Below are 12495 nucleotides of genomic sequence, written 5' to 3' on the forward strand. Positions count from 1 at the left end.
CAGTGAGGATTCCCCCGAACAGTGAGGCTCGCTGCTAATGCACTGCTTGCTGTCACAGCTCGTCCCCGGCATTGAATACACCCCATAGTATGAATATACTATATATATATATATATATATATATATATATATATATATATATATATATATATATATATATATATATATATATATATATATATATATATATATATCTATATCTATATCTATATCTATATATATATATATATATATATATATATATATATATATATATCTCTTCCAAGAAGGGGAGCGGCACTCGGTCAGTGAAAACACGATACACAGGATTTCTGCAACGTTTCGATGTTTTATTTTACATCGTCTTCAGGCAACAAGTCCGAGTGCCGCTCCCCTTCTTGGAAGATATTTGTGGGGTTCCTCCTGAACCACCTTTGGTCCGGGCACCGGTACCATTACACCGATTGAACTGCGTGTGTGCTGCCCTTCCGGGACTATATATATATATATATATATATATATATATATATATATATATATATATTCGCTTATTTCGCATGCTATACAGCAGGACAGGCCAACCTGTGGCTCTCCAGATGTTGTAAAACTACTGTGTGCCTTGCCACAGTTTTAACACTCCCTTATAGCAAAACTGTGGCAAGGCATGATGGGATTTGTAGTTGCACAACATCTGGAAAGCCACAGGTTGGCCAGGCCTGCTATACAGGCTTACAGGCGATGTCCTGTGTCCTTATTGAATCCTCTAACATTTTATTCCTTCTTTTAGGTTTGGCCTTAGCAACAAATTTGAAGCCGAGTTCCCTTCAACTTTAACTGGCAAAGTATGTATACATGAAATGGCCCTGTGCACCGAATCTAGAAATCTGTAATGTAAGTTATTTATTTTATGTATGTTTCACTCCTAGGTAGCGCCAGAGGAATTTAAATCCAGCATTAACAGAGTCAACAGTTGTCTTAAGAAGAACCTTCCAATTAATGTCCGCTGGCTGCTATGTGGGTGCCTCTGTTGCTGCTGTACACTGGGATGCAGCATGTGGCCAGTTGTGTGTCTCAGTAAAAGAGTAAGTTATTCCATAATTTATGTATCCATGTGCCGTTTGGAGATAATGTTGTTTTTTGGCACCTCGGTGTGTAGTTTGGCTGACGATTTAGCGTTATTTCTGCTGGGGCTTCCTGGTATATTGAGGGTCTTTTAGGACATGGCATCCTTGATGTGCTCTGTACTTGGACCCAGAGCAACATTCTGCCTTTTTTTATTGCCATATAGCAGCTTACCCACCTTTGGGCAGCCTCAGTGGGCACATTGAGTAGAGGATGAGCTGAGTGTGCCACCCTTCAGAGCAGTATATTCCTTGCTCAGTTTCCTAAAGAATATTGTGCATGTTGGAAAATGTTGTTCAAAGGTTATGTAAATTTGCCATGATTCTCTATTGCCTGTGAAATGTATCCAAATGTCCCCTACTATGTGTATTTTTAGGAAGTACGTATGATCAAATCTGACATACTGCTGACATCAACAGAACCCTGTATATGTACATGCGTCATTAGGCTGTATGCACACACACGTTGAGAAGCAAACACTACTTGAATCAGTTATTTTAACCTTTCCTTGTGGAAGGATTTAGATGCAGTTCTCAAGGTTATGTGCAGCTACAGTACGTGTATAAGCTACATACACATTAGACAATGTTATACTATATGCACGATAACGACAAGTTATAATTACATTTTATGCATATAGTCTAGTGTGTACGCACTATGGGGTGTATTGAATATGTGCCAATATTTCCAAACCGGAAATATCGTCACTCGTCTTTTTTTTTTTTTAAGTCTGATCTGTTTTGTCAGAAACGGATGCAGATTTTTAAATTCACTGACATTTTTCAACAATCCATGGACTTTACGACACTAAACAGCCAGAGCATTGAACTCTGACTCTCGAGTTACTGTCGGATGAAATGAAAATAGCCTGGTATTCCGACTGCCGGAACGTTCCAATATTGAATACCCCCATATGGCCATAAAAAAAATGCACGCTCTCATGAGACAATAGCGATATCCTTGTCGAAGCAAGGGGTGTGTGGCCGCACACTGCAGTTGTGCCCATGGGAACGCCCAGCGTTTCCTGGGTTTTCCCATGAAACCGCTTGCCCTCTTCCCATACAGCGGCACTGCAGATCTAAGACACCAGAGACTGTCTTAGCGCTAGAGAGTTGTGACCATCAAATGATTTCAGCCCCGCACGCAAGCTGCGAATGGATGTTTATGCAAAAGATCCATTTACATGCGTGCGGGTGTAACCTGCAGGCGAGGTGACCGGGGGGGGGAGGGGGCCACTCGTACTTGGGCCCAAACTTGTGAGGGGCCCCAAGGCTCTGAGGTGCTCAGGGGCTGTACGCATGGCTGTAGCAGTGCAGCCCTAGGTTTATAAAGTTGCTGCCTGCTCATCTGGGTTCCTGGAAGGAAACTTACACGTACCCCAATCCAGTAACCCCCCCCCCCCCCTTGATTTGCCCACTCTTCCGGCTACCAGTACTATTGTGTTAAATGACATCATGCCCTATTAAATTGCATAGTGAATATTAATTATTTATTAACGGTTTCTTATATTAGCTCACACATATTCCACAGAGAATATTTGAACATTCACATCAGTCCCTGCCCCAGTGGAGTTTACAATCTATATTTCATACCACATTTACATGCGCACATAGACATTCTAGGGTTAATGTTTTTGAGCAGCCAATTTTTGAGCAGCCAATTAACCTACAGATGGTGCAGCTCTCAATGGAGCTGCTCCTGGCAATAGAATCGGCAATTGCCGCTGTGCATGGGGCTCGCGCCCCATTCTGTCAGAGCCCGTCACCGCCCTCCCCTGGCTTCCCGCTGCTCCCCCGTAACCCCCACTCGCCCTGCTTGTCTCCGCCTCACGGAATCTGCTCCCCGCCGCTTTGCTGATGGGGCAGCTCGAGCGTGTGAGACTCTCACACCTCCCACTCATATTGAGCTCCTGTCCGCCAGCTATGGAGATCTGGCGATTCTTCAGGCTGACTGACAGGCGCTTCATCTGTACTAGTATATTTTTGGATTGGGAGTAAACCCACGCAAGCACGGAGAGAATTTACAAACTCCGCACAGTAAGGTCCATGGTGGGAATCAAACCTATGACTTCAGTGCTGTGAGGCAGTAATGCTAACCATTACACCATCCGTTAATGATAAATTTTTATCTAATAATAAAAACGCATTCAATGGAACAAAAATCTGGGTGTGCAGTTGGGGGGCCCCAGAGATATCAGTGTACCGGGCCCCAAGATTTTTGTTTACAGCCCTGTCTGCAGGCGTTCGGGCGGCATTAAGATGACCTGCAAATCAACCAGAATGACCTCCTATATCCTCTGATTGAGCTGCATGCACAATGACCGCATACTACTAGATGTGGCCACTTACTTTATCCTTTGTAAAATCACTCGGTGTGTGTGTGCTCTATATTTTTTATCAGGGAGCTCAAGGGTAATCTTTGACAATATTGCATCATTTGCAGTGTCATCTAAAGTGTACTGTAAAAAGTTTTTACGTATATAATTATAAAATCTGTTTGTGCCAACTGGACTACTGTACAGAAGTCACTGTGGTCCAAATAGTATGTGATAAAGTAGCTGATGAAGCGTACCCCAAATTATAACTGGTGTGAATATAATTTCACTGTCCTGTATGTTGAACACGGTTTAGGATAATACTGGAGATGTAATCCCCAATAACTGCCATATTTTTGCAGCCACCGTCACAAAATCGATGGCTACAGGAACTTTCTCCGATCCTGTATGTATTTGCACAGTGTGGGGTAAATCGTACATGCAGAAAGGACTTCAGTTGAATGCGCCCCCCAAATTGTGATTCAATTCACTTTTTCACAGTACATAACGTTGAATAATAGTTGAATTTACCTTTGGGACTCTTATTACATCTGTGTTTAATATTATAAAGTTAGCAGTTGAAAAATTGATGGTTGCTTGATTTCAAGACAGTTGCAGATGTTCTTTGACTTGTGCACTTATACAGATATGTCCTCGTACATCTTTGTTGCATGGTCATACCATGCCAAATCATCACAGCTTCCTATCTGACCATTCACATTTTCATGAAATTTGGTAGGATGATAGACAGCCTAAAGTAACTTTCATATGTGAAATTTTAGCCCTTCATTATCTAGGTCTTGTTTTGATGCTAAGGTACCAATAGTTTTCATAAAAAAGTTTTAGGTTTAAATATTGATTTTTACATTTGAAGGTCACATGACCTTGAATCTGTAAAAGTGTATGTTCAATTGTGTGAAGCCTTTGTGAAGCGTCGAAAAAAATACTAAGCATGGGGCTTATACCCTTCTTAAGGTGCATCCACACTGGGCATTTTTACTGAATATAGCTGGACTGAAACTCGCCCGTGCAAGCATTTTTCACAGGGGAGGATGGCTTTCCATAAAAAAGACACAGCAAAGCAGTTAGTGCAGGCATGTCCAACCTGCGGCCCTCCAGCTGTTGTGAAACTACACATCCCAGCATGCCTTGCAATAGTTTTAGCATTCCCTAATAGCAATACGATGGCAAGGCATGCTGGGATGTGTAGTTTCACAACATCTGGAGGGCCGCAGGTTGGACATGCCTGAGTTAGTACAAGAGACCGGTCACACCAAATCCTAAAGCAGGTGTATCAGGCATGTCCAAACTATGGCATCCCATCATGCCTTGCCACAGTTTTGTTGCTATTAGGCATGGGTCCTCAAACTGCGGCCCTCCAGATGTTGTGAAACTACAAATCCCAGCATGCCTTGCCACAGTTTTAACACTTCCTTATAGCAAAACTGTGGCAAGGCATGCTGGGATCTGTAGTTTCAAAACACCTGGAGGGCCGCAGTTTGAGGACCTATGCTTAGGGATTGCTAAAGCAATGGAAAGGCATGCTGGGATGTGTAGTTCCACAACAGCTGGAGTGCTACAGTTTGGACATGCCTGAGGTAGATGCTTGGATGACTTCCTGACAGTCTGTTTTCCGACGGTCACTATACCATCTTCGGAATGCCGACTGTTAAATGCCTGACAGTCGGGATCCAGACCTACAGGGGCTATTCTCCCTTTGTAGGAGTACAGGAAGCCCATATAGTGAGAATATAACCTGAGGTGAGCACAGCGAGCCCGCATGAGGCATACCGCACCCACAGCAGTGATGTCAGCAGGAGTATGAAAAAGTCTCAGCCAATCAGCCTCCCATTTGGGTACCCATTTATTTGTATTGTGTTTTTTATTTTATTTGCCCGCCTCTCAGCGTGTCTCCCTCCCCCCCCCAGAGCTCTGGTCTGATTGCTGCACTTAAGATATATGTGCAGCCTGTCCGACATCCGACCCATTGCACACAGGACCACGCATTGCATCGGATGTCATACAGTACACATGCGATGAGGGCAGATTTAACAGCCAGATCCATCAGAATCAGGTGAAATCAGGCCCAATTCGCACAGTGAATGCTTCAAAACAAGACTAAGATGAACGTTCTACCACAATTGGAGCAGTTATTATTCATTTTAGTTGACCTTTTCAAGCAGTATAACTTTTTACATTTTTTTTGTCAGGTTTGCATCCCTATGTGTGGCACAACTGCGCATACATTTTGTAATAGATCTCATCTCATTGCAAAACCTGTGCGATGAGATGTGATGCGATATTGTATACAATAATTATACCGTGTATGGGCACCTTAAGACAGAGTGTCTTTTTGTGCTTTATGATGCACAAAAGAAAGGCTGCCCGGCTTCCAATCAATCAATTGCTAGTTGGATCCGCTCCACCATACGGCAGGCCTATGTGGCTGCACAATTGTCGGTACCAGCCTCTGTGAGAGCTCACTCCACAAGAGCGGTGGGCGCATCCTGGGCGGCTGCTCGGGGTGTTTCAGCATTGCAGCTATGTAGAGCTGCCACTTGGTCGTGTCAACATACCTTTGTCAAATTTTATAAGTTTGACGCTTTGGCCATAGATGATACCCAGTTTGGGCAGGCGGTGTTGCAACAGGCTCCGCAGGTTCCCGCCCTTTCTGAAAACTTTGGGACCTCTCCAATGTATTGAGACCTCAGTATTCCATATGAATGATAGTAAAAATAGGATTTTTATACCTACCAGTAAATCCTTTTTACGGAGTTCATATGGGATACTGAGCGCCCGCCTCAGTGCGGTAATCTGATTGCGATTACTGTGATCTTGTTCCGCCTCAGTGCGGTAATCTGATTGCGATTACTGTGATCTTGTTCCAACTGTTCTTGCAGGTTGCAAGACAGTGACTTCAGTACTCTGTTTGTACTTTACAGGTCCGTTGGCCTGAGTTGGAGTGTCTGAGTTTTGGTGACTTGTTGCTCCCTACAAATCACATTAGTGATTTTTCTTCTACGATCCCCATGGCAGCCATAACACTGGGATGTTTCCCTTCCCCCATAGATTAGACAGGAGTTTTTTTCTCTAGGACCGCCCACCTTGGGTATAACAGCCTCCTCCTCCTTCACCTCAGTGTCTTTTTTTCCTGTCTCCGTTTAGAGAGGACAGAGTAGGAGTATTTGTTTATTTTAAACAGGGTTACCTCTTATTATGGAGTGGCTTCCCGGGGAGGAGAAGATGTGAGGGGGATTGGATTCATCTATACCCCTGCACATATGCCCGTTATGTTTGCAGTGACTACATATGGAGTTGGTATGTACATACGTTCTGGAGCTTTTTGTCCAGCATGGATACAGCAGCTGTGGCCGGGAGTCAAGGCATAAGAAGGCAGCTTGGGCTAAGAGACATGCGGCAGTCCGGGCTGTAAGCCGCGACTGCACGCTGCGGTGTTAAGCACTGTAAGGGCGGAAGTACGCTGAAGTCTTACTTCCGTCCAGAGCTACCTGTGTGTGCACAAAGTGTGTTCCCGGAAACAATATTTGTTCCGCTCAGCCATCCTGACTGTTGCACGGACGGCGCATTAAGGGTTATGGCGCCCTATTTAAACAGAGCTAAAACGCTACTCATGGCATCACATGCTGTGCTGGAGTTAGCTGTTGCTGATATGGATGTGCCTTCTCCCCCTAAGCTGGATAATGCCCCTGGGAGGTAAGCCCTTTGGTTTTGGGCATTAGATGTTTTATTTTCAAGTTACTTAGTATACATTATTATTTCTTATAGTGTGCCTACAGAAGGTACCCCTGTACCGAAGAAAAGAGTTTCTAAGAAGAAATATATTGAGTCAAATTGCATGTCATGTGACAAAGAGTTTTCTGCTAGTCAAAACAAATCATTATGTGAAGATTGTGAAGTAAAACATAAGGATCCCATAAGGGATGTTACAAAGAAAAAATCAGATCATACTGAGATATTAAAAGAACTTATGTCATGGATGAAGCAGAATTTCGTATCTAAAGATGAATTTGTACAGTCACAAACAGCAAAAAGATCCAGATCACAAGCTGGGTTGAGTCAGGATGATGGTTCATCAGGAATGGATGATCCAATAAAGGATTCCACGGATGAATCGGGTGAAATTGAGGATGACAGAACCTTCAATCTTGATATTGTGGAAAATGTACTAAAGAACATATATAAGGCGATAAACTACCAGGAAGCCCCAGGTACTTCCGTTGAAAAGGATCCTCTATTCGAAGACAGATCCAGAAAGGGAAGGACCTTCCCAGTTAACAAAGTAGTAAGAGAAATGATTGCTAATAAGGAGTGGACAAATGTGAACAAGAAGCTCACCCTTAGTAACAGAGTGGAGAAGATGTATCCGTACAAGGATGAATAATTTATTGGATGGTGTAAAATTCCAAAGGTAGATGCAGCGGTTGCAGAACTCACGTCGAGATCAACAATACCTGTAGAAGACGCAGCAGCCTTCAAGGATTCTATACACAAGAAGGTAGAAACCTCTCTACGAGAGGTGCATACTGCTTCTTCAGGAGCGCTCAAATCATCGGTGGCGATTGCATCTGTATCCTGTGCCCTTAGACTCTGGGCAGCCAACCTACATACTGATGTAGAAGACAAAATATCTAAGTCATACATATTACGCAGCTTAGAAATAATGCAGAAATCCATTGACTATTTATGTGAAGCATCTCTTGATTCTGTGTCGTTTGCGTCAAAATCCATGGCAGCTGGTGTGACAGCAAGGAGGGCGTTGTGGCTAAAGCCATGGAGTGCCGACGCAAATTCTAAAAATAAATTAAACAGCGTTACCCTTTGAAGGAAATTATTTATTCGGGTCTAAACTTGACGCCATGATCCAGAAACTGTCAGGAGGTAAATCTGTCCGGCTCCCACAGGACTGAATAAATCGTTTTCCTTACCCAGGAACACCTAAACCAGGCATTCCCAACCACGGTCCTCAAGGCACACCAACAGTGCAGGTTTTGTAGATATCCAGGCTTGAGCACAGGTGACTTAATTAGTATCTGAGGGATTCTGATTAAACTATCTGTGCTGAAGCCTGGATATCACTAAAACCTGCACTGTTGGTGTGCCTTGAGGACCGTGGTTGGAAATGCCTGACCTAAACCATCTTTTAAAGAGGCGAGAAGTTACAGGCCCAGAAGACCATATTATAGAAGAGGGAATACAAACCTATCCCGTCAGTCCTTTCGGCAACCATTTCGGGGAAAATTTCAGTCTGACAGGTGGAAGACTATGACTATCAACAATGAATCAAGATAGGTGCAAGACTATTGAATTTCCCAGAGGTCTGGAGAAAGATGATTGGGGACAGATGGATCCTGAATATAATACAGAAGGGTTATTCAATAGAATTTGCAAGATATCCGAGACCAGATCGGTTTTTAAGATCCAGAACACCAAGATTGATGGAAGAAAGAAGAGAGTTGTCACTAAAGATAGAACAACTGCTAGAAATAAACGCTATAGAAGAGATTCCCAGGCGACATCACAGAAGGGGGTTTTACTCAAACTTATTTCTGGTGAAGAAAACCAATGGGGAATACAGGACAATCCTGGATCTGAGAGATCTGAACAAGAACATAAAGAAGATTAAGTTCAGGATGGAGAGTCTGACATCTATAGTGGCTGGAATAAAGAAGGGGGCGTTTTTAGCTTCAATAGACCTAAAGGACGCTTATTATCACATTCCAGTAAACACCTATCACAGAAGATTCCTCAGGTTCTCGGTGTCAAACAGGCACTTCCAGTTCACATGCCTACCCTTTGGGCTAAGAAGATCTCCAAGGGTATTCAAAGGTCCTGGTCACCCTGATTGCAGAATTGAGAAAACTAGGGGTCCTGATATGGCCATATCTGGACGATCTGTTAATTGCTGGAGATTCGGAGGAAGAAGTTCTACAAAGCATAGATCGAACATTGTCAACTCTACAGAGGCACGGCTGGGTCATAAACAAAGCCAAGAGTCATCTTTCACCAAGCCAAAATATTCAGTTCCTGGGCGTCCTAATAGACACTGTAAACTTCAACATTGCTCTTTCGCCAGAGAGATGTTTGAGAATTCAAGAAATGATAGACAGTCCTATATTCAAAGAAGGTGACATGATTATGGCAGTACAATTGTTGGGCATGATGACGTCCTGCATAAAAGTTATACCATGGGCCCAGGCAAATATGAGGAAACTACAATGGTACCTGTTACCTCTGATCCGAAGAAGATGCAGGGACCATCATCTAATAGTGCTAAAAGACCCAATAAGAAGATCCATATTATGGTGGACAAGAGACCTGGAGGAGAAGAAATCCAGTCTGGAGAGTCCGAGTTATGTGGTATTAACCACAGATGCCAGCCTAACTGGTTGGGGTGCACACATGACGAATGCATCAGTACAAGGAGTATGGTCCCTGGAAGAAGCAATGAATTCCTCAAATGTAAGAGAACTTCAAGCGGTCTGGGAAGCAATAAGACAACTGAAGAATTACACAGAGGGGAATCATGTCAGAATTATGTCAGACAACGTGACGGTCTCACACCTAAATCATCAAGGAGGCACCAGGAGCAAGAAGCTGATGAGAATGTCAGAGGATATTATGACATGGGCGGAGAAATATCTTCTCTCAATCTTGGCAGTGTACATACCGGGCAGAAGAAATATAATTGCAGATTTCCTGAGTCGAAAGCTGCTGGATCCAGGAGAATGGGAACTGAACGAAGATGTATTCAGAGAGATAATACAGAGGTTCGGAGTTCCGGAGGTAGACCTGATGGCTACTCACTCCAACAGAAAGGTGAGGACATTCTGCTCAAAATACTATCATGCCCAAGCAGAGACATTGGATGCCTTTACAATCAAATGGCAGTTCAAACTAGGGTACATATTTCCACCTTTTCCCTTGATAAACAAGGTGATGAAGAAGATACAAGAGGACAAAGTAGACCTGGTGGCAATCCTACCATATTGGCCACGGAGGGGTTGGTTCTCGAATGCCCTAAGACTATCTGTACAGAAACCATGGGAGTCGCCCAACAGACCGGATCTGCTGAAGCAAGGTCCAGTGCTACACTCAGAACCCGTGACATTATGTCTAAGGGCGTGGAGCTTGAGCGGCAAATATTAAAGAAGTATAATCTCTCATCACAGGTCACTGATATGATGCTGAAGGCCAGAAAAGACGTCTCCTCATTAGTGTATTACAGGACATGGATAAAATTCATCGAATGGGGTCAGTTCTCAGGTAAATATTCCAAGATTTCCACTGGGGAAGTACTATTAGTATTAGGTTTAGCAACAGCCACCATCAAAGCACAAATTTCGGCCTTAAGTGTTCTACTGGATAGACCATTAGCTGAAAAGACGATGGTAAAGAGGTTCAGCAGGGCCATGAAGAGAATTAGGCCTCCGATCAAGTCGATTGTGGCCCCGTGGGATTTAAACCTATTGCTTACAGTATTAACCAAACATCCATTTGAACCACTTATAGACATTCCGCTCAAACTACTTACCTGGAAAGTGGTCTTTATCGTAGCAGTCACCTCAGCTAGGAGGTTGAGTGAGCTGCAGGCGCTGTGGATTGAGGAATCCTATCTGACTGTGTTTCCTGATAGAGTGGTTCCTAGAACACACCCACAATTCCTACCTAAGTTTATCTCAAGATTTCACCTCAATCAAGAGATAACGCTTCCCGAGTTTTACCCAATGCCTCAGAATGAAGAGGAGGAAATGTGGCACAAATTAGATCTGGTGAGAGACATGTCTATATACCTGGAAAGAACCAAGACTTTTAGATCCACCAAGCATCTATTTGTAATTCCAGAAGGAATAAAGAAAGGAGGAGCACCAGTTAAGCAAACTATTTCAAGATGGATAAGAGAGGTTATCCTATTTGCCTACAAAAGTGAAAACAAAGTGGCGCCCCCTATCGTCCAGGCACATTCCACTCGGGCAGTCTCCACATCATGGGCGAATAAGGCGAAGGCATCTATTACAGAGATCTGTAGGGCTGCTACCTGGTCCTCAGTCCATACTTTCTCTAACCATTACGCACTTAATGTATCTACTGCCCACTTTGGGAACCATGTTTTGCAAGGAGCTATATCCGTTTGACTGGCTTCGCCATATTAAATATTTCATGCAGCTATCCCTCCCGTGAGTTTTTACTTGGGTATGTCCCAGTGTTATGGCTGCCATGGGGATCGTAGAAGAAAGAGTCGAATTATACTCACCGATAATTCCTTTTTCTTCCTAGAGATCCCATGGCAGCCACTTATTGCCCTCCCGTGTTATTACTGTGTTTTTTTCTCCAGGAGTATGGAGACTTTCAAAAGACACTGAGGTGAAGGAGGAGGACGCTGTTATACCCAAGGTGGGCGGTCCTAGAGAAAAAACTCCTGTCTAATCTATGGGGGAAGGGAAACATCCCAGTGTTATGGCTGCCATGGGATCTCTAGGAAGAAAAAGGAATTATCGGTGAGTATAATTTGACTCTTTATGTTATAATGTTACAATAACGGGGTTAACTAAATTTAGTTAAGTATGTTGTTGTGGTGTGCTGGTGCGAATCTCACCACATTACTTGTTAACGTTAATCCTACCTCACATACATTCATCCTTCCTTTAGGCGGCACAGTTTCTTAACTGGCTAGCGAGGGGAAGTAGAGGGGAGGAGCCAGCATACCCTGGTTGAAGAAATTTATGTGCCCGTCTCCTGTCGGATGACCTCTATTCCCAATATATTGAGACCTCAGTATCCCATATGAACTCCGTGAAAAGGATTTACCTGTAGGTATTAATCATATTTGTATTCCATCCAAGCAACTAGATGGATGGAGGAAAGTTGGTCTGATGTGTGCCCAGCATTACAAAGGAGTCATTTGGTCTGTCGAGTGGCCTCTAATGATCAGTGGTGGTACTTCTCATAGAGGTGAGGAGTAGTTAGTCTTTTATAACATGAAAGCTACAATTTAATCCTACCAGATTTCATGAACATCTGTGATAGTTGAGCTGCAGAGATAAACTGCATATGCATTTGCA

The 12495-nt window shown here is 43.5% G+C and overlaps 1 protein-coding gene across 1 annotated transcript in view; it reads left to right on the forward strand.

The window, feature by feature from the left end:
* Positions 1-12495, forward strand: part of CHIC2 (cysteine rich hydrophobic domain 2) — a 39859-nt gene that overhangs the window by 17437 nt on the left and 9927 nt on the right. The window contains exons 2-3 of the mRNA XM_083168377.1: positions 767-821; positions 906-1061. Of these exons, the coding sequence (XP_083024503.1) occupies positions 767-821; positions 906-1061 (211 nt within the window). The remainder of the gene's footprint in view (positions 1-766; positions 822-905; positions 1062-12495) is intronic.

This window comes from Crinia signifera, chromosome 1, assembly GCF_055691185.1.
Source record: "Crinia signifera chromosome 1, ASM5569118v1, whole genome shotgun sequence".
Classification (NCBI taxonomy): domain Eukaryota; kingdom Metazoa; phylum Chordata; class Amphibia; order Anura; family Myobatrachidae; genus Crinia; species Crinia signifera.